This window comes from Arachis duranensis, chromosome 7 (assembly GCF_000817695.3).
Source record: "Arachis duranensis cultivar V14167 chromosome 7, aradu.V14167.gnm2.J7QH, whole genome shotgun sequence".
Taxonomy (NCBI): domain Eukaryota; kingdom Viridiplantae; phylum Streptophyta; class Magnoliopsida; order Fabales; family Fabaceae; genus Arachis; species Arachis duranensis.
In genome coordinates, this window is record NC_029778.3 from 1,294,670 (window position 1) to 1,315,940 (window position 21,271).

General features: G+C 30.3%; 5 protein-coding genes across 5 annotated transcripts; 1 reads left to right on the plus strand and 4 right to left on the minus strand.

Moving 5' to 3' along the window:
* Window positions 1-1,389: 1,389 nt before the first annotated feature.
* LOC107496044 (BTB/POZ domain-containing protein At1g55760-like) lies at window positions 1,390-2,949 on the minus strand. Its single transcript, XM_021126929.2, is given in 2 exon segments — window positions 1,390-2,001; window positions 2,716-2,949. Coding segments are annotated over 2 exon segments (840 nt in total). The 3' UTR covers window positions 1,390-1,395.
* Window positions 2,950-6,353: 3,404 nt separating this feature from the next.
* Window positions 6,354-8,096, minus strand: LOC107496043 (heavy metal-associated isoprenylated plant protein 47-like). The gene is made up of 3 exons (XM_016117246.3): window positions 7,969-8,096; window positions 7,724-7,829; window positions 6,354-7,077 (listed from the first exon to the last, which is right to left on the minus strand). Exons 1-3 carry the CDS (start codon window positions 7,972-7,974, stop codon window positions 6,809-6,811), a joined length of 381 nt encoding a protein of 126 aa, XP_015972732.1. The 5' UTR covers window positions 7,975-8,096; the 3' UTR covers window positions 6,354-6,808.
* Window positions 8,097-10,252: 2,156 nt separating this feature from the next.
* Window positions 10,253-11,359, plus strand: LOC107496102 (uncharacterized protein At1g08160-like). Its single transcript, XM_016117300.3, has one exon. The coding sequence runs from the start codon at window positions 10,332-10,334 to the stop codon at window positions 11,013-11,015; it is 684 nt and encodes a 227-aa protein (XP_015972786.1). The 5' UTR covers window positions 10,253-10,331; the 3' UTR covers window positions 11,016-11,359.
* A 641-nt stretch (window positions 11,360-12,000) lies between these two features.
* On the minus strand, window positions 12,001-14,232 carry LOC107496193 (fructose-bisphosphate aldolase, cytoplasmic isozyme 1-like). Its single transcript, XM_016117399.3, is given in 5 exon segments — window positions 12,001-12,252; window positions 12,254-12,423; window positions 12,974-13,298; window positions 13,541-13,898; window positions 14,075-14,232. Coding segments are annotated over 5 exon segments (975 nt in total). The 5' UTR covers window positions 14,103-14,232; the 3' UTR covers window positions 12,001-12,158.
* A 532-nt stretch (window positions 14,233-14,764) lies between these two features.
* LOC107496192 (uridine kinase-like protein 3) lies at window positions 14,765-20,526 on the minus strand. The gene is made up of 15 exons (XM_016117398.2): window positions 20,230-20,526; window positions 19,013-19,166; window positions 18,559-18,650; window positions 18,196-18,265; window positions 17,974-18,092; window positions 17,623-17,719; window positions 17,164-17,243; window positions 16,652-16,846; window positions 16,463-16,546; window positions 16,312-16,372; window positions 16,063-16,123; window positions 15,681-15,774; window positions 15,522-15,594; window positions 15,345-15,427; window positions 14,765-15,245 (listed from the first exon to the last, which is right to left on the minus strand). The coding sequence occupies exons 2-15, from the start codon at window positions 19,134-19,136 to the stop codon at window positions 15,072-15,074; spliced, it is 1,407 nt and encodes a 468-aa protein (XP_015972884.1). The 5' UTR covers window positions 19,137-19,166; window positions 20,230-20,526; the 3' UTR covers window positions 14,765-15,071.
* Between the last annotated feature and the right edge of the window lie 745 nt (window positions 20,527-21,271).

The following is a 21,271-nucleotide window of genomic DNA, read 5'->3' on the forward strand; positions in this document are numbered from 1 at the left end:
AAAAATAATTTTTAATAAGCACAAGTATTATAATTGTATTTGGTAAAACAACTTTTAAAAATTAAAAAATTATAATAAACATATTTTTAATGAAGAATAATATTTTTTTTAAATTTTAGAGACTAATAATTTAAATATTTATTTGATTTACTCTCTATACTAATATAAATAGAGTTATCATGAGTCAATAATAAAATTTGTATGTAATCTAATGTTAGTACTAATATATTTATTACACATCTATATATATTGACTCACTTCTACAAATCACAAAAAATGAGACACATATCTCAAGTAAAATTATACGAAGATTGTGTTAGAATTTGTGAATGTTAGGTTGAGAAATTAGAAATATACGACGATTCTAATGACAATATAATGGCGAAAAATATGTGTGAAAAAATAAATAAAATCTAGTGTTAATAATTAATAATGGTAATTTTAAATATTTTTTATATTAGATTTTTTTTTAATTTTGATAAGCACAAGCCAACTTTAAAAAACTTCCTGTTAGGTGTTTTAAAATGCAAAATGAAGTGCTTATGCTTTTAAAAAGTACAAGCACCTCTTCAAAAAATTTTACCAAAACCCAGCCTAAGTCAAGTGTTGTGACTTATGACTCTCCTATTGGCTATTGGGAATGATTGGAAGAGTAAAGACTAAAAAGAACATGCAGAATGTGCTTTCAAAGCAAAGTATCCAATCACTTTAGAAGCGGCACAATTCGGGTTGGGCTATACTAAGCCCAATATAAATATTTCATAATTGGGCCACAATGTTACTAAGCCCAATATAAATATCATAATTGGGCCACTTAACCTGAAGGCTTGACCTGTCCAAAAAGAACCTGTGTTTGGACAATACCAAAAAACCATGCAGGATTGGAGAACAAGATGTCAGGGCCTGCCATTTTCTCCGTATAAAGGACAAAAAAGCTTTTGGCATACCTGTCCGCCTCATACAACGCTGCACCCGGGTTCAAATCCCAGCTGAGGCTGGTTGTTGGTTTAAGAATCCATGATACTCATGGTAGTGTGTGTGTGAAACATGGGTGTAATGCCTAGGATTGGGAATTGTCCAATCCACTTGACCAAAAAAAAAAAGACAAAAAAGAAACAATAAAAAGGACTTTAAAAAAAATAACACATTTTCAAGTTTTAACAAGTATTAGGATTTAAATTTCGCCTTGTATTTGTAGTAATCTATTAGCCAGCAACAAACTTTAAAAAAAACTCATATCCACGATGAATTAATGCTTAACTTATTGAATTAGAAGATATTGTAAACAAAAAAAAATCTATTCAAGTAATAGAACTGCATCCATCAAATGGAAACAAATCTTTTAAGTATTTAAAACAAGCTATTTCTCTATGCTTATTTGAGGGGAGAAAAAAATTAAGATCCTTTCCAGACACTAAGAACTTCACCAAGGAGTTGAATAACCAAATCCTTATCTACAGTTTGCAAGAATGCATCGAAATCATCTTTAATGTCAAATATCCTTCCAAACTTGACAAGATATTGCATGCAATGAAGCTTCAGCTTTGGCAATTGATACAGATATGAATCCTGAAGCCTCTCAAGAACATTGCTTGAATCAATATCCTCTGCAAGGCTCTCATTGCATACATCTCTTAAATCACAAATGTCATATTTGTTTGCCGCATGAAGAAGCTCCAATCTATGCTTGAAAAATTCTTCATCATCAATGATACCATAAAGATAGTTTATGAATGCTTGACAAGATCCTATTGACATGTCTGAGATGTTTATGGTGGAATCATCATTCTCTTTTAGATTGTGTTTGAACATGCTATGAAAAACAGGTGATCGAGCAGCAAGAACTGCGCGGTGAGCTCCAATGCTTCCATCTGAAGTATTTATTGTTATGTCAGTATGGATTTTTTCTGTCAGCATTCGACCAACAGATTCAAGAACTGCAGAATTTGGTTTCTGATGATTCATGATTTTGGTAGGCCAAATGGAATAAACATCTTTTCCCTGTGTTTCAAGCAAATATGATTTTGTTTCAATGATTTGAATATCTTGAAAGCTTAACATATTCAACAAGTAAGCGTATATTCACTAAAATCAGTTATTAATATAAAGGGTTATACTACGTGTACACTAAAATCAGGTACTAAAAATAAGTTACTAGTATAAAATATATGTTGAAATACAAATACACATTGAAAATAAATTAAACCACACATGTATTTATACACAAATACATTGGTGGCTGAATACAAATACACATTGAAAATAAATTAAATCACACATATATTTATATACAAATACATTGGTGACTGATTTTAGTGGTTAATTTTGGTGTACAAATAACATTTTTCTAATATAAACATATTGAAAATAAATTAAGCAACATATATATTTTTATACCATAAAAAATAGCTAATTTTAATATAAATATAATATTTTTGTATATCCAGTTATGTAATTTTTTTATATTTTGATGCATTGACAGTATAAAATAATTTTACATATGTATCTAATTACATAATGACACGTCAATAAAAATAACGACGTATGAATAGTCATTCTAGAAAATAGACGTAATTAAACAACTTTTTACACTAACACTAAAGACATAAGTAAATATGAGTCTTGAAATCAAGATGCAAAACCACTATCATAAAATTATTTTGAGATAAATTGTTAGACAATCTAAATAGTACGATTAATAATAGAAGTACATACATTTGGAGATGAAGCTTTCAAATCGAGGAACTCAAGGTCAATAATGAATTTTCTCGCTAGAATTAACCATTGAAATTTTAAAGCTATATCTTATTGTATTTCAAATTATTCAATGCAAAAAGTGAGTTTATGATGACCTAATTTAGCCAAGACCTTGCGATCTTTGGCAGAATCAATGATTCGAATAACGAAAGAAGCAATGGGAATCTTGTCTCTTGTTTCCGCAGACAACATGACACAAGAATTACTCCAATTCACAGAAAAGCCCACGGAAAAATTCCTGAAAAGATATGAAAAGATAAGATAAAGTAAGTTATATTATGTTATATTAGAGTAAAATAACAAATAAATATTTAAAAATTTAAGTTTAAGACAGATTAATCTTTAAAAAAATACTAATAAAATTTTATATTATCTTTAAATTATCTCTTGTGATCAAAGTAAAAAGTTTTAATTTAAACTTCACTTATTCATATATGTTTTTGTGAAGAATTTTGCTGGTATTTTTTTTAGAGTTTAACTACTCAATCGATTCCTATAGTTTTACTGAATTTTCTATTAAATCTTTATATTTTTTCTTTCTAATTGAGTCTCTATATCATATCAAATTTTGTAACTAAATCTTTAGCGTGACAAAAACATTAGAATTTTAACTATACAAAATAATTTCAAGCAAAGTGTTGAGCATATTTGTTTTGTTTAACGGAATATTTTAGGAAAAGTACGAGGAGCCAATGTAATATTTGTATAATGTGTACAATTGAGGTTTAGGAAGTATTAGAAATATAACCATTAGTGTTACCTTTTCCCATCAGCTGAAGCTTTTGGGATGAGTGGTATCATGATATGGTATTAGAGCTCCAGATTCGAAAGGTTAAGAGTTTGATCCTAATTAATTCCAAAATCAATTTAAATTTTTGGGAAGATGTTTATTATCTATAGTACTCAGATAGTACAAATAGTCCATTAGTTATTAATTTCAACGTTTTTGTCATGACAGGGATTTAATTACAAAATTTGATATAGTGTAGGGATTCAATAAAAAAAAAAATAAAAGTATAAAAACCTAATTGAAAATTCAATATAATAAAATTATAGAGACTAATCCGTCGAAATGCAGCTTATTTATCAATTTTATTATAAACAATGAAATTTCTACAAACGTTAGTTATGCGTTTATGGATGGTGTTAAGAGTTACCAGTTCCAGATGGCCATGGTGAAAGGATCGGATTTGCAAAAATAGTAGTCGGCATCGGAATTGAATGTGCAGTGTGCCTGTGCAAGACGACAAGTAGTTTCGATTTTGCATTTGGAATTTCCTTTCACGTTCCTGCAAGTCACGTTCCATTTATTTTAGGGTATAATCATAAACCCTAAGAGAAGTAAGAACAATTTTAAGGAAGAATTTAAACTACACAATTTTAGGTTAAGGATGAATCTAATACGGCTTTGAGTTTTATTTAATGGTTTGTTGTTGGCTAATGAGATGTTATATACACGATATTCAGTGCATATTTGAGCGCTATTATTTTGTTAAAAAAATATTTTTTCTTAAAAAAGATTTTTTTTTATTTTTTAATGTGTTTGACAAATTTTTAATAGTAAAAGTAAAAGCACTAGTAAAATAAAAAAAAAATATTTTTTGAGAAGGTGTAATTTACATATTTTTTTAAAAGATCTAAACAAGAAAGTACTTTTATATTGTTATACCTAAACATAATTGATAGATAAAAAGACCTTTCTACATGAGATATCCAAATATAAAATTGTTTTTACTTTTCTATAAGATTTTTTAAAAAAAGATAACTTGAAAAAAGATGTTTTCTTAGAAACTCACCCAAATAAACCCTCAAACATTCGACATTTATTTAAGCAGAATAAACTAATCACTCGACCAACTCAGCTGATTAAAATTTTAAAGATGAATAGATACAATGCTGTTCAAATAAAAGACTACATGAGCAAGAGATTTATTAGAGAAAACCTGGAAAAAACTTCTTGATCGATACCGCGACGACGTTTTTTATGAAGCATTGCAGAAGACTGAATAATATCCAAGTCAAAAATTTTTTTAGGTTAAATGCGAAAAATATGAGTATATGTTGCGTTGAATTAATCATACGGAAGCTTTTATAGCTCCCTTGTTTTTTATTTTTGAATTTAAAACATAAAAACATGATTTAAACTTAAAAGGTCGTTATGTGGTAGTCAGTTGTTTTGTGATATCAATTTGTTATATTTGTTAGATATGCTTGCTTTATATAAAAATATACTTTTCAATTACAATTCAACTTTAATTAATTATCTTTAGTAAAATATTGTCCAGCCTATGTAGTTTTCAAGTAATTGATGACCTTATGGGAGTGTAATACTCCTTTAATTTTATTATTTTTTGAATAGGTTGAGCATGAGAGATATTTAATTATTATATATACATTGTTAAAAAGATAAGGGAGATAGAGTAATAAAAAAAAAAAATTCGTGTGTATTTAAGTTATATAAAATAAAATAATATTAAAATTATTTATAAATATTATGAGTATTAGAATATAATTAGAATCAATTAGATTATTTAGCATATTTGAATATTTATTATAAGATATTATGTAACATCTATAAATATATTTTTATATTGTATCATTTTAGATAACTTGAATACACTCAATAATATACAAATTTTTTTTTCAGTTTAATCTCTTGTTTCTAACCATGAGAATTAAAATAATAAAAACGTAATATTTATAATAAATATTTAAATATACTAAATAATTCTAATAGAAATTAATTGATTTTAATATATCCTAATATATAAGGAAAAAAAATTGATGATTGTAAATTAAGTTGACTTCGTCATGTATAAACGTATCATTTGACTTGACGAGTCACGAGTCACGAGTCATGAGTAAAGTAGTGAACCATGAATTGACCGTAGTGTACGTACTCAAAGCTTAATGCTTGGAAAAATCAATGGCGACTATGCTTGGTGTTTCTCGACTAACACATTGAATTGAAAGGGCAGGCATAAAGAAATTAAAGTCCCAATTTTAATTTAGGATTTTTTTTGGGTGACATAATTTAGGATAAATTATTAGTTGAACAAGTAGTATATTCATTTTTTTTAATAAAAATATAGGACATTAGTTATACTAGTCTACTAATCCACCTTTTTGTTGCTAAATTAGATATATTTAATAATGATAAATATGAGAATAGTCAAAATAACAAGTATTTTATATTCTAATTAAAAATAAGCTTAAATTTAAGTTTTAATTTTATACTTCAATTAATATTTTTTACATTATATGACATATTTTTTGTTTTAAAATAATTTATTTTGATATAAATACGATATAATATTTGTTAAATTTATTTTTTAAAAATAAAATTTTATTATTTTAACATATAAAATTTACAAATTATAGATACTAATGTTTCATTAAATTAACCCGGTTTAATTTGGTGTTTTTTTTTTCAAGTCATTTCGAATCGGATCAAAATAGATTTGTTGTCCTTTTAAAATTGGATCTGGATCTACTTAAACCTAATCGGACAACTCATAAACACTCCAATTAAACCTATGAAAATATACTATAGAGTGATGATAAATTACAATGAACCACCAACAAAAAATAAAACATAAATTCATAAGTCATAATTAGAAGAAGACAATAATATTGAAGATTAAGAAATTCAAGATAGTAAAAGCTTTTTGTTTTTGAAAAACAAAAAACATATGGTGAAAATTCAGATGCAGTCGACTTCACGTGAAGTTGATAACTGAGAATCGTTAGATGAAAATTTAGTTAAATCAGTCAAATCATTTAAAAATTCTTAGTTATCAACTTTACGTAAAGTCAACTGTACATGAATTTTCACCAAAACATATACATATAGCATATATATAGTTTAAGGATTTGGATCCTCTAAAGTTTGAATTTCACTTTAGAGAGTAAAGTGTGATCTCTCACCATTAATTTTATAAGTGGGACTAATAATAAATATGAAAGAGAAACTATTCAAGAATAGAAGATCATACTTTACTCTCTAAAATGAAATTCAAACTTTAGAGAATTCAAATCTATAGTTTAATTCTCACATGATGATGCATTGACTGCCATATGGGTTTTCATAAACTACGCTCTGGGGATACGGTGGACAGTAGTAGCCGGGAGCATAAGACCACGGCGGCAACGAATCTTTTTTTTCATCTTTTTTGTCTTCCTTAATTTCTTCAACCTTTATGATTTGTGCAACGTTGAATTTCTTTCTCAAAGCCTTGGCCAAACAAACTGGATCCACCCCATTTCCAATGACCACCAATTCATCTTTATCTGCCCCTTCTAACCCTAATGAACTCACACCTGCATGCATGCACAATATTTTTTTGAAACCACAAATATTTTTCTCACTATATATAAATTTATTTGAGCATTAATTATTATTAGGATAAAGTATATTTTCTTTAAAAGTTCGTTTAAAATTTTAAAAATATTCTTAAATTTAATTTAATTTTAATTTTAGTTTATTTTAAAAATTTTCGATTTATATCAAATATACCATGATGACTTGATTTTTTAAAATTTTTTGAATCAATTGAATAACAATTTTACAAAAATAACAATCAACACAAATAAATAAGAGATATTTGCCATTTATTATTGTTAGATTAGTTTTAATTTTTTTAAAAAAATTAGCTATAAGAAATATATTTGATATAAATAAAAAATTTCTAAAATAAAATTAAAACAAAATAAAATTTAGAGACATTTTTAATAAATTTCAAAAGCAAAATATACTTTAACCTTATTATTAAATATATATAAATAACGGTGAGCTTTAATTATTTATTAATAACATTATTTTTATTATTTATATATATAGGTCATCAAATGAAAAATAAAAATTATTATTTTTATTATAATCTTTTATATATAAAACTCTAAAAATAAAAATTATTTAAAATAAAATAAAAAATGCAAAAATGCAAACTAAACAAGATTTAAATACCCGGTTCAACCGCCGCAACTTTGAGGATCTTGCTTTTGCATTTACCACAAGTAGAAGTAGCCCTTCTGCATTTGTTATTGCATGAAACCTTTATAACAATCTTTTGCTGCACCAATTGAAATTCAAGTTCAACAATAATATTAATTAGTAATATATAAAATTAAATTTCCAAGTAACAAGAACATATATATAAATGTTAGTTCAATCCTTTCATATAATCATTAATTAATCACAACTAATCTTACCGTCATACTTGCAATGAATGAAGACCGAATTCGACAAGTGATGAGAAGAACCTAGCTATAGCTAGCTGGAATTTTTTCCTTTAAAAAAATTTTAAGTGCTTAATTGAATTGTGATATTGAGAATGTGGTTGGCATTGGTGTATTATTTATAGAGAATAGTCAAATTAATTAGCATGGACTATTATACATAGTACCTAGTACGTTGTTCTATTAGCTGACTCAAAGGTAAAAGCCAAACCCTGTTAAGATTTAAGAACCACTAGAATAATTATTAATTAAGGATGATGAAAAATCAGACTCATTTGTACCCTTCTTGCATTGACTACATTGACCCTAGCCAAGCAACAACCATATGCTTCAACCATATTTAGGTATATTCATTTTGTTTAACGAAATATTATTAATTCTAACTTTTTTTTGTTTTTTACGGTATCTCCCAACCCAATAGATTAAGAATTAATTTGTTGCAGATATGAGCTCTATTTAAGGATTTGTCACTGACCCAATGAATTGCTGCATGTACAAGGCGAGATTTTCCGACACTTGTTTAAACGAACGAGTGAGCTGACCACTCGACCAATCCAAGTTGGTTAATTCTGACGTTTTTATTACGGTAAAATTTAACTACAAAATTTAATATAGTATAAAGACTTAATTAAACAAAAAATATAAAAAAAATTAATTAAAAAATTGATAAGCCTGAGTAACTCTTTTCATGCAAGTTAACCTAAATATTTTATGGAGATTATTGCTAAATAATAATTCTACAGTTTTTTTTTTTCGGTCTTGAATAATTATACAGTTTTATACTTTAGTTAAGCTCTATGTTAGGCTTCAATTTATTATTGGGCTTTACGCCTATGATTAGTATTCATTTTGGGCCATGTCAAATTATTAGGCTGAAACCCACCAACTAAAAAAAATTATGAATAAAGTGTATTTCTTTTTGTTCCCTTTTTCCCCTCAATTTATTTCTGCTCATCACACAATTCAAAATATAAAAAAGGTTTAATTATTTTATTATGATATATTTAATAATTTTATTGAAAAAAATTAATTATTTTGATTTCTTAAAAGAAAATGATTGTGTAATGCTCTTGCGCCCTATAGTTGTAGAAACTAGAAAGCACTAGATAAAACCAATGTGCAAAAAGTGGCCAAATTTGGCATAACTAAAATCAACTTTAAAATCTTGTGGGGTCACTAAGACCAACATGATTGATTCATTGCTTTTAACGAAAACATGAAACTTTAACTAAGAATTGAAATCACTTTTTGGCTCCTATGCATGCTTCCTTAGTGCTTAAACATCCTACATAGCACTTGCATATATAGTTTGATATCATATGGTATAACATTATACCCATAATCTAAGCCCTTCATCTAATTGACTCCTTTTACTTGCACACAACTTTTGACAAAGTCTAAAGTATAAACCATGTAAAACATATAGAGTCTTAAAGAAGAAGTAAATAAAAATATTGAGTCCATTCGATGAACTCTCATTATTTATTCATTGATTATTTTTCTTAAGAGAATTTTTTTTCTATTTACAAAACTTAATCAATTTCACAATTTGCCCCTATTTAAAATTGGCTTAATTACTCTATAAATTCTTATAATTTCACCAAATTTTTTTATTAGATTTTTATAGTTTAAAAGTTTATAACCGAATTTCTATATTAAATCAAAATATTAGGGTCATTTTTTGATGATTTTTTGTTAAAAATATTTATTTTTTTTGTGTTTAATATAAAATGAATTACAATTTATAAAATATTTTTAAATTATTTTTTTATAAAAAATAACAACAAATAAAAATTTATTCTAGTATAAATTATTTTCAAACTATAAAAAAAAACTAATTAAAAATTTAACAAGATTATCAAAATAATTAAACCTTTAAAATTCTACTAACCATTGCCACATAATAAAAGCATCAACCTTTCAAAGTTCAAACATAAATAATGGTAAAAACACAGGTGTAGTCGACTTTACGTGAAGTTGATAGTCGAGAGTCATTAGATGAAAATTTAGTCAAATCAGTCAAATCATCTAACGATTCTCAATTATCAACTTCACATGAAATCGACTGCACTTGAGTTCCACCATAAATAATACATGACTCAACTTTAGCTCAAGTACACCAACCTAGAAAAACATTATTCATTGTCTCAACTATTACTTTATTTAAAAAAGCTTCTCTCCCTCTCTGAGTTCCCTAATTGATCCATCACCTCAATTTGGAATAAACAATCATCTTAGTATATATAATCTTCATCAACACAATTCATTTTTTCCTCATCATCACTTTGGCTCATTGGAGTGACCTTTTTCAAGTTTCTTTTATAATCCATTCCAATATGCTAGCCCTTCCACCACCCCCTTCAAAACAACAAATAATAAGGAATCAAAGTTCCTTAGAATCACTTGAAAACAATAGGCCAAATAAAAAACTATGGCAACCAAGAAGTCAAAGGACAAAACCAGTTATATGGTGTTTTGCAGGGTTATGTCTCATATTCAGCCTTCTACTAATCTTCTTTGGAATTGTTATATTGATATTCTACTTAGCAATCAAACCAAGAAACCCCACATTTGATATTCCAAATGCAAGCCTCAATGTTGTGTACTATGACTCAACACAATACTTGAATGGTGACTTCATTCTCCTTGCAAATTTCTCAAACCCCAACAAGAGAATTGATGTAAAGTTTGAGTCTTTGGACATTGAACTCTTCTTCTCCAACCGGCTCATATCGAATCGGACGATGAATCCTTTCATGCAGAAGCCAAAGGAGACAAGGCTGCAAACTGTGAACTTGATTTCCAAGTTGGTTTTTCTGCCTCAAGATGTTGGTGTGAAGCTTCAAAGGCAAGTTGAGAGCAACAAAGTAAGCTACTATGTAAGAGGGACATTTAAGGTGAAGTTCAACATTGGTTTGATCCATTTATCTTATTGGTTGAATAGCATATGTGAGATTGAGATGACAGGTCCACCAGCTGGTGTTCTAGTTTCAAGACAATGCATAACTTCAAGGAGATGATTGAAGATGCAGAACATGGTGCAAATCTCTCTGTATCTTCTTGTGTTCATTGATTTCTTAATGCTCTATTTTAATTTGCATCTCATGGTATATACAAGTGTGAAAAAGAATGGTATGATTAGATCATTTTTCGGTAAACAATTTGTAGATATTTCTCTCAAGTATTTATTGAGTTTAGAGCATGTTTTGCAGATTAGTACTAAATTTAAACTTTTCTTTTGTGCATGTAAAAGAGAAGAGAGAAAAATTACAAGGTATTATTTTATTTTTATTATTTATTTTTCTTAATGGGATTGGTGTAACTCCAACAATGCCTGCTAAAGCAAGCATTGAATTTTTATGTTATTTTATTTTATTTTAATACAATGGTCTTTTTTTGTTATTAGTTATTGATTAGGATTCTTTTAAATTGTAAAATTTATTGGGGTCAACATTGCCTACCAATATATCATGTCTTAATCTAGAATCTTCAAAGCAAGCACTTAACATTAGTTTAATCACTTATAATTAGCTGAGACACCAATAAAGCATATGAAAAAGTAGTATTAGCTTTTAGAGGAATATCCTAATATCCTTGCCCACCAAAAAACATTTCTTTTGAACATTACTTTTGGTTGGCACTTACCACCACTTAAAATGTTTTTTAGCCATCAAAATTATATGACGAATTCTTTGGAGCTAAGCAATCATAAAGTCATAACATGTGCTTACAGAAACTCATTGGTAGTACAATCCTTCCATTTGATTTTCTTTCTTCCAAAAAAGGAAAAAAGAAAAAGGAAAAAGAAAGTGGCTGCTAATAAAGTTTTGGTACTACTATTGTTTGAACATACATAATGTTCAAATTCAATCATCCTAACATTTTATAATGCATACTACTTCTATTCCTAGTTATTGTGATCACATTTCACTTGTTTAGATTTCAAATTTTCACATGAAAATGTGGCACTTTATTGTTCTGAGAGGTAGATCATCACATTGGCCATTACTTACAATCAGCTCCTATAAATATATAAACTTTGAAATTTATAACATATGTATGTATGTATCCAAAAAATAAAACAAGTTAATCAGAAGAAAAAGGCTTAAGTAGCAGCATCATACACATTCCAAATCAATCTCCAAACTCCACTTTGAGGCTAACTAATACTTGTAGCCCTTTACAAACAAGCTCTCAGAAGCCAAACCAGTTCCACTTCCACCACCATACTTGCCAAGAGTAGCCTCCGAATTCGCCGAATGACAGAGTCCATGGCTTCAGCACCTCCAACTTGTTCATTGCATCAAGGTTCAATGTAGCCTCCTCTTCACTTTGTCCACCAGACAAGAACACAATCCCTGGTACCGCCGATGGGACGGTTCTGCGCAGTGCAGTGACTGTGTGCTCAGCAATCACTGCTGGGGGAACCTGCTCATCAGCAAATGAGTGAAATGTTCTTGTTAGTTATTCATGGAGGACTGTGTTTTTTGAATAATTATCAAGAATAACAAGGCATAGAGGATATTAGGCCCTGTTTGACAATAAAAATAGACACTAGTACATTTGTTTTGTATTTTCATTTTTTGTTTTTATCTTCATTATTTTTTGAATTTTATGAAAAAAGAAGAGAAAATAGAAAGTGTAAATAGAAAATAGGAGATAAAAATGCAAATTAAATGCACCCGAGATACAAACCTGTTTGAAAAGAAAATTTATATTAAATGTCTCTTTTTTCAATATCTTTGTATTTTCTGCCTTGAGATACTTATTAAGCACAATGACAGAGACACTTTTAACTCTCAAGACTCTAACAAATGCCAAGACTAAAAAGGAAGTAACTAATCTTTTCTTTCCTTTGTTCATAGCAAACTAACTCCCTGACTAATCAATGATCCTTAAACTACTATTCTAAGTGGTAATTACTAATTACTCTTGCAAGTCCATTTTGGTCTTTTGCAATCATCTTGAAGATTATTACCTTTGGGCTATCAGAGCCAGGGGTAACCATGTTGGGCTTGAGGAGGGTTCCCTCAAGAAGAACATGATGATCATTGAGTGCCTTGTAAACAGCAGCAAGAACAGTTTCAGTAACAGCAGCACACTTAGCTATGTCATGATTCCCATCAGTCAGAATCTCAGGTTCAACAATGGGGACAAGCCCATTCTCCTGACAAATTATGGCGTAGCGAGCCAATCCCTGCGCATTCTGCTGGATGGACAGCTCAGAAGGCTCGGTTGGGCCTATCTTCAGCACGGCACGCCACTTGGCAAATCGTGCACCGGCCTTGTAGTATTGCTGGCACCTATGTTGCACAATTACAAATACAAGCATTCAAGACAACACATAAATACATCAATTTCGTAAAAATATAGTACTATTTTGGATCAAATACTTATAGCAAATTTATCAATAGTGATTTTGAATATAGCATATAATAGAGGTTCAAAAAGTTACTCACGTATATAAGTATACAATACAATACAATACGCCTACGGCATACATGAGAGAAAAATTGAAGTATTTGTGGATCATAAGCCGGCGCACCTTGCACCAAGAGAGTCAAAGCCTTGAGTGGTGGTTTCGCCATTTGTTCCGGCCAATTCCACAACACCCTTGTCCACCTTGATGCCTGGGATGACATTGTTCTCTTGGAGGACCTCAACAAAAGGCTTTCCATCAGAAGTCTTTTGGTAGAGAGTCTCCTCGAAGAGGATGACGCCAGAGAGGTATGGGAGGGCATTAGGGGAGGTGAAGAGGAGCTCGCGCAGCGCTTGGCGGTTGGCCTCAATGTTCTCAACATTGATGCTTGCAAGCCGCTTGCCAATGGTGCCTGTGCTCTCATCTGCTGCCAAGATTCCCTTCCCTGGTGTGGCTATGTACTTGGCATTCTTGATAAGCTCATCTAGTATATCATAAAACAAACCATTTGGAATCCAAATATATATAAACTTGAAGAAGCTTGATTCAAGTTGAAGAAACTTCTTAACAGAAATGAGGGTACTGTGCTACATTTTTTGGATAGACAAAAACATACAGTTTATACAGTATATGGTATAAAAACATTGTATAATTTGTTACCTGCATACTTTCCAACAAAGGCAGACATTGTTACAATGTTTTCAAGCTTCAAAAGTGTTTATTTTGGATGGCGGGAAAACAGATAACAAACGACAGCACAAAAATTGAGTTAAACAAACTACCATGTTATATAGATAAGTCTCTCAAAGGAATATACCAATAGGAATCATGAAAAACAGCACAGGTGTCAAGTGATTAGCCTAACGAAGGTTATCACACTTGGATAGACCAACGTGTGATTCCTCTATCTGTCACGTGGCAGCTCATCCCTTTTTTCAATATATTTTTATTATTTATATTTATTTTGTTCACCCTATATATATTATGTTAGGGGACAGACCAGACAAACAAATATTTTGTGGAAACCTCTCACCCTTGATCCTCTTGGACTTGGTTGGTTCTTTTTTCTTCTGGATATCAAACTTTTTTGCTTGAAATGCAAAAAGCTAAGATATTATATGTGAATTGTTTGCATGATTGGGTATCAACCACATTATTTATCTTTTTTCTCCTTGTCTTTTTTCAGAATCAAGTACCTCAATCATGTAACATGCATCATCAACATGCAATTTACATTATCCTCATATATATCTTCTTCATTGTGATTCATAAAACAGAAAATTTGTAGACACAATACACAATATCCTAACCAAATCTTGGCGTCGCATGAATAATTAGAATTAGAGAATATATATTAAAGAATCTGTATATTCATTTCTATATATAGATATAAAATATCTCTGAGATGGAAAATATATCCGAGAAAGAATATAAGATCAAACTATAAAGAACAATTTTCTCTTATAAGGTACAAAAATTTGTGAAAGAAAAAAAAAAGAAAGAAGGAAGGATATGATCAAAATTGATATAAAGATGAAACTCAGTACCAATTAAAAGTATAATTCAGCAAATTTCAACCTCCTCTTTTTTTTCTTTTTCTTCTTTTTCAAGTTAAAGTCTCATGAGTAATTATCAATCAAAAAATATCTTGTGGATATTAAGAAGGGGCCACAACTTGCATGTCATCATCATCTGTTCCAAAATACCTATCCCCAAACTCTCCCATGCCAGGTATAACGCGGAAATCTTCATTCAAACCAATGTCAATCTCAGACGTCACGATTTTTATTCTTGGAAAGCTTTTGCAGACCACATGAACACCTTGAGGTGCCTGGCAAGAACAGAACAAAATTGTAAATCATCACTATGATATTTTCAAGATAAGAAAGACGCAAAGTAACTAAAGAAAATGACAATATCGATAACTTACTGATATGAGATTGAGAAATATAATATTGGACTCTGGTACGCCCTTTCTTAATAGTAAAGAAATCGCTTGAACAGCTGAATTACCTAAAAGATGAAGCTATTCTAATGTCAATAATGTGAAATATTTATGAATGAATTATGATCAACTATACCAACAAAAATGATGGCAAAAATGTACCTGTGCCCAAGATAGGATCCAAGAGTAACACATGCCTATCTGAGATATCATTCGGCAACTTTTCATATATTAGCTGTTTGTTCAATAATCAAAGGATAAAAGGTTAGTTATCATAAAATGAGAGAAACAAAGTCATGCAGTACAAGAATATGTGCAGACCTGTTGACCGTTGTCTCCTTCTCTATGAATTAGAATCTTCCCAATCTTGATACCTTTGCAGCATGCGCGTAAAGCATTCTCCATACTCTCCCCACTGAAATTAGTTATTAATGGTATTCAATATGAGGAAATAGTGATTTTCTAAGCAAAATATTTTATTTATGAAGAAACATCCTTAGATCATAAGTTCATATCAAACGGAGAAAAGAGGGAAAAAACGAACTAGTCCCTTGGAACATAATAGAGGAATGAGAAATAGATTTGCATAATAATTTCAAGGAAACTAGTACCATTACATGCAATGTAAACAAGGTTGATTAATAGAAAAAAATTTTAGTCAATACTTGGAATCAATGACTTTATATTTGGAATAGAATGATACCTCCTGATGATGGAGACGCCGCACAACCTCTTACAAAAATCCACACCACTGTATACAGACCCTGCATTAATGGAGTTACCATTAAGAGATTCAGACATGAAAGAACTAATTTTGTAAAGATTACAAGAGCTAAGGCTAACCAAATAACAGGCACAAAAGTTGTTCTTTTAAAAATAGTAATTTCTGCGATTAAAATCATCGAAAGTAGAACATGACTCTCAACTAGGATAAAATAAAAAAAAAGCTTACCAGTAGGAGTGATTACTTGTTTTTCTGTAAATGGCAGATGCCCTAGGCCATGTTCTACAACCTGGTTAATTAACCGAATCAAACCATGACGAGTAATATATAAAGAAAATGTCATACTTATTCCTTGTCTTAGAATAGAATATTCCCATACCAAACGGATCAAACGGTCAGAATAGAATACAAAATCATGCTTTGTTGTCTTAGCATCACGTACGAGGGTATGCATACCCCGCATCTGCATGATAGCAATAAATGTGATGAATATGATTCAAGTTATGAAGCTCTAGCCAAATTGTGGAGATAGATGATAAGAGAAATGTAAATAAATAGCAGGACATACCTGAAAAGTTGACTGAATGACGTATAAATTAGGATATATTTTACACAGATCATGCTGACCAAGTTTTGTTCGAATATGCTGTACAATCAAATCGATGGCCACATGATTATCTCCTCCTCGGGGTATGATTATATCAGCATACTTCTTTGTTGGAAGGATAAAGTCATCGAAAGCCGGCTTCACAAATTTAGAATACTGCATCAAATAAATAACAGACAAGTCAGTTACTAAATCTACAGAGTAGAAGGATTTCAACATCAAATTGACACAAGAAGAATATACCAGCTTGATCAAATACCACAAAAACAAAACATGTCCTTAATGTTTAATTCCGCAAAAACTGAATAATCACGTGTTTCTTAAGCAAGGAACACATATCATAGCTGATAAGCAACGTAAAGTAAAATAAATTTCCAAAGTCTTGCAATGTAGTAAATGTCATAAATGCGAGATTGAAGGGTGAAAAGACAGAAGATGAGATATGCTTCATGCTGTTACAACAAGTTCGTTACCTGATCAAGCACTGTTGCAATATCACGAGCCTTCTCGGCAGTATCACGCCTAATTCTTCTTGCGAGCCGAACATCAGCATCTGCACTGAACATTTTTCAATGTAAACTGACAGCGTAACTTAGTAGTACAATAAAGATTCAAGATATATGAGCTTGTAAAGAACTAGCAGAACCACCAACAAAAAATGTTAATAGCAAAAAAACAAAGCTGAAGAAGATATGGTGTCACTGGCATCTGGAAAAGACAAAGAAAAAACATGCATTTTCTCAGAGAATTTGAATATACATTTTCCTATATCATGATCATGATTATGACTTATGAGGAAAAGAATCAAGTCCATGAGATTAAAAGGAAAATGAATATCATAGCAGATTCCATATACTTTAAGGACTGCTACATAAAACATACAAAAGAATAAATTAAACAAATCAAAATGGAATAAATAAAATAAAAAGGACCTGTATCAACAAATATCTTCATATTCATCAATGCCCGAACACGTGGATCATGGAAAATAAGGATCCCTTCCAAAATTATAACATCTGCAGGGTTTACCTGCAAAACGCATTAAGCCAACATAAACTTTAAGATAATGGCTGAAATTTTATTTCAGATAAATTTGCTCTTCTCATGAGGAAAATACAGAAGAAACACATCCTGCATGATAATGGAAGTCATAAATACACTAATGCATTCAAATACAAACATAAAAAAATAATCATGTGAAAGTTCTTCTATGCACTAAAAGATTCTATAGCTTGATAACAAAACAATCAAAATTTAAGAGAAAAAAGGGAAGTTCCAAATACCCTTCTCGCCGGAGACACACCGCTTTTGTAACCCTTAAAGTCATACTTTGGAATATTTACTGCTTGACCACGCTTTAACTTGTCCATGACACTTAGCAACTGCTCGGTATCAAAAGCTTCTGATAACATCAACAACATGCATCAGAAATAAAGCAAAGATCCGTCACAAATTTATTAAACAATCCATTTATTAAGATGCTCAATGAGTACAATTGAACTGACCAGGATGGTCAAAGTTGTAATCTTGTACTCTTGTAAGTTCCTCCTCAGTCAAATTATGGTAAAATGAATCCTGTTGTAAATTAAATAATCCTTTTATTATGCTCAGTCATCATCATTAGTACAATAACAAACATCAACCTGAAATAATCTTTTTTAAAAGAAGTAAAAGCATTTTTTGCTTAGAACTAAATGAATAGAGATACTAAAACTAAATAAATAGAAATGGTTGGATTAACAGAGAGCCTATGTTACAATGAAATACAAAAAGTGAATCCAAAAATTATTTGAATATCATATTGTAAACAAGATCAAACATTTATTCTCAACTGATCCACAATAAAATCAATAGGAAGAATTCATCACCTGATTAACAAGTACAACTCGTTGATCATGAAGCTGCTGAATAATCATATCACAAACGGCAGTCTTGCCAGATGCTGCCCCACCAGCAACACCTACAATATACAAAGACAGTAATGAAACTAATTACTGCAATGGATACCAAATAAAAATTTGTAGGAAAAAAAAATGAATATATCCAAACTTATGGTTTTGGAATTGAGGAAAACTCTAATGATAACCAACCATGTGAGCTGTGCGGTAGCCAGTAAGATCTACTTTGGAAATGACAAAGTATATGATTTGACACCATTTTGCTAAATTTAAAGCAAAAGAGTACAACTTAGACTAACATATCAAAAAGTGAAGTGATCATTGAATGATATTATGCACCAGGATGATCACTGAGTTCCAAGATCCAACTAATAAGTTGGTGGATTTTATGACTACATTGGCAGCCTGCCATTCAAAAACACACCTATAACGAAAGGTTGTTTATACAAATCATCTTCTGAAGTTGTTGGTTGCTCCATGCTGGCCTTTCTTTGCTCTAGGCAATCCATGTGAAATCCAGAGAAGTGAACCTCAGAGTTAGACCCCATCAAATCTTCAATTGATTTATTGGCAAAGACCTGGAATAGACAATGGATTAAAATCATAGGAAGGGATTAAACAAGAAAATATATTATGTTAAAGTATGAAACATGGATGGGAGATAACTTATGGAGTTTGCATTGCAGCTATCAGAAGCATTAGTCTTGAGAACTTGCAAATGTTGGTGATTGGATCATGCCAACCATTTCCATCATTCTTAAGTTATTTTTTCAAAAAGACTAGACTAGCCACCTTGTTTGGATTAAATTTTTAGTTTAATTTCATGAACTTGACAGTATACAGATCATCAGATCATATTTTTTTCTTTTGCTCGTCCAAAAGCATCATTCTGTTCATTAGCCTTTTAGGAGGCATTTCATCACTGCAGATTGAGATTCTTTAGGGAACAAAGATCACACATTTTGGTCTTGGTCATGATGTTCAAGCAATCTTTCCAATCAACCTATCCATACACAAAACTCTGTTTAATCCATGTCACAAGGATTCAACAAGTCTTACCTTAGTTGCCAAAGGCCTATCGCAACCTTCCTCCTTTATATGGACTTGGACCTACTATATGAAATGTAGACAGGGTTCTATGATACACAAACACCATAGAGTTAAATTCCTAACCTAAAAGAACAAAGATTTTGTTGTCTAATCATGCCTCCCAGCTATGAAGAAGAACAACAAGACATCGTACGACACATCATGTACCAACATTGAATTGGTCTAGCAGTGCAAGCTCATGATGCTTTTTTTTTCCAATGCTCTCAAGTTCGAGTATTTGACAAGGTAACAAAAGAAATGTGTTGGAAGGGGCAACTACGGACCCAAGCCGGATTATACAGTCAATGAAAAACCAAACCATCCGATCCAATGGACATTACAACAAGTAGAATCACATAGATTCTGATTCCGAATAAACAACAAATGGTTCTTATTTCTTAGCATAATATCAGCACTGCCATCGCATGAGAATAAACAGAAATCAGAATCAAACTAAAACTAGTTTCAGAACAAAACAGAAATCCAGATCTAATAATTCAATGAATGAATGAACCAATATATAATAATGCTGATCTGAAAAAACAAACGTACCTGGTGAAATCAGAATTGTACAGAGGACGGAGCTGAGGAAAAAGGATGGAAATCCGCGAATGGTACGGTGTGAGATATGAATTGAAGAAGAAGAAGAAGTTGATGATGACGACGATGATGGTGATGATGGTGATGGTGGTGGTGGTTTGGTGCAGTAGGACCCTACTCTCTACTGCTCTAGTAGTCTCTTCTCTTCGCTTCTCTTCACTACTTTGCCCTTCTTTCTTTTTCCTTAAATATTATTATAATTAATTAATTATTATTTTAATATTTGTATAATAATAACAGTAATAATCAATGAATGATTATGTTATTTTTGGTAGATAATCGATGGATTATATTGTTGACATATATAATTACAGATTTGTGGCCTAATGTTACAGCTAATCTAATCTTACTTATATTACAGCGTGTGCGTGTTTTTACATGCAATGAGCCAATTACAGAAAAGAGGGCCTTAACGTGGGGAAATGTCATTTTTACCCTCTCACGCTTCTTCTCTAATCTCAAGTTAACAAAGTTAGAGAGAGATGCCCTTGATTCAGGAGCGGTGGGGGTGCTAAATTGCCATAACTTGTGCCGCCATTGTCGTTACTAACTTCAACCCAACAAAGCTATGTATGTAAAACACTAAACACATTGTAGTAGCTCAAACTTAGAGAGGGAATCAAACCCAAGAAATTTATTTTAACTATGTTATATTATATGCATATTGAAAATATATAAAATAATGTATATAAATATACATAAATATATAATTATTAATTTGATGATTAATTTTTTATTGTATACATAATATTTTTGTATTTTTAAGAGTTTAGCTAATATATATTAAAAAAAACTTAAATTATTATTAATAGAAACATTTGATTTTTTTTTATTCTAATAGATACATAACAAAATTATATTGAAAATTAGAGTGTGTTTAGTTCATTTTTTTATTTTTATTTTTGATATTTTTAATTAGAATTTTGTGGTAAACATTTTTTATTGTTGTTATTATTTTATTTTTTATTTTATAAAATTTAAAAAATGTAAATTA

What these genes read in the sequence shown, in the direction of transcription:
- LOC107496043 (XM_016117246.3), bottom strand. An exon ending in AGTTGCGGCGGTTGAACCGG is followed by an intron (nt 7,078 to 7,723) that starts GTATTTAAATCT and finishes GCATGCATGCAG; the next exon opens with GTGTGAGTTCATTAGGGTTA.
- LOC107496102 (XM_016117300.3), top strand. Translation starts at nt 10,332, where the DNA reads ATGCTAGCCCTTCCACCACCCCCTTCAAAACAACAAATAATAAGGAAT.
- LOC107496192 (XM_016117398.2), bottom strand. Translation starts at nt 19,136, where the DNA reads ATGGGGTCTAACTCTGAGGTTCACTTCTCTGGATTTCACATGGATTGC. An exon ending in CTGACCGTTTGATCCGTTTG is followed by an intron (nt 16,373 to 16,462) that starts GTATGGGAATAT and finishes TTAATTAACCAG; the next exon opens with GTTGTAGAACATGGCCTAGG. An exon ending in TATTTCTCAATCTCATATCA is followed by an intron (nt 15,246 to 15,344) that starts GTAAGTTATCGA and finishes TGTTCTTGCCAG; the next exon opens with GCACCTCAAGGTGTTCATGT.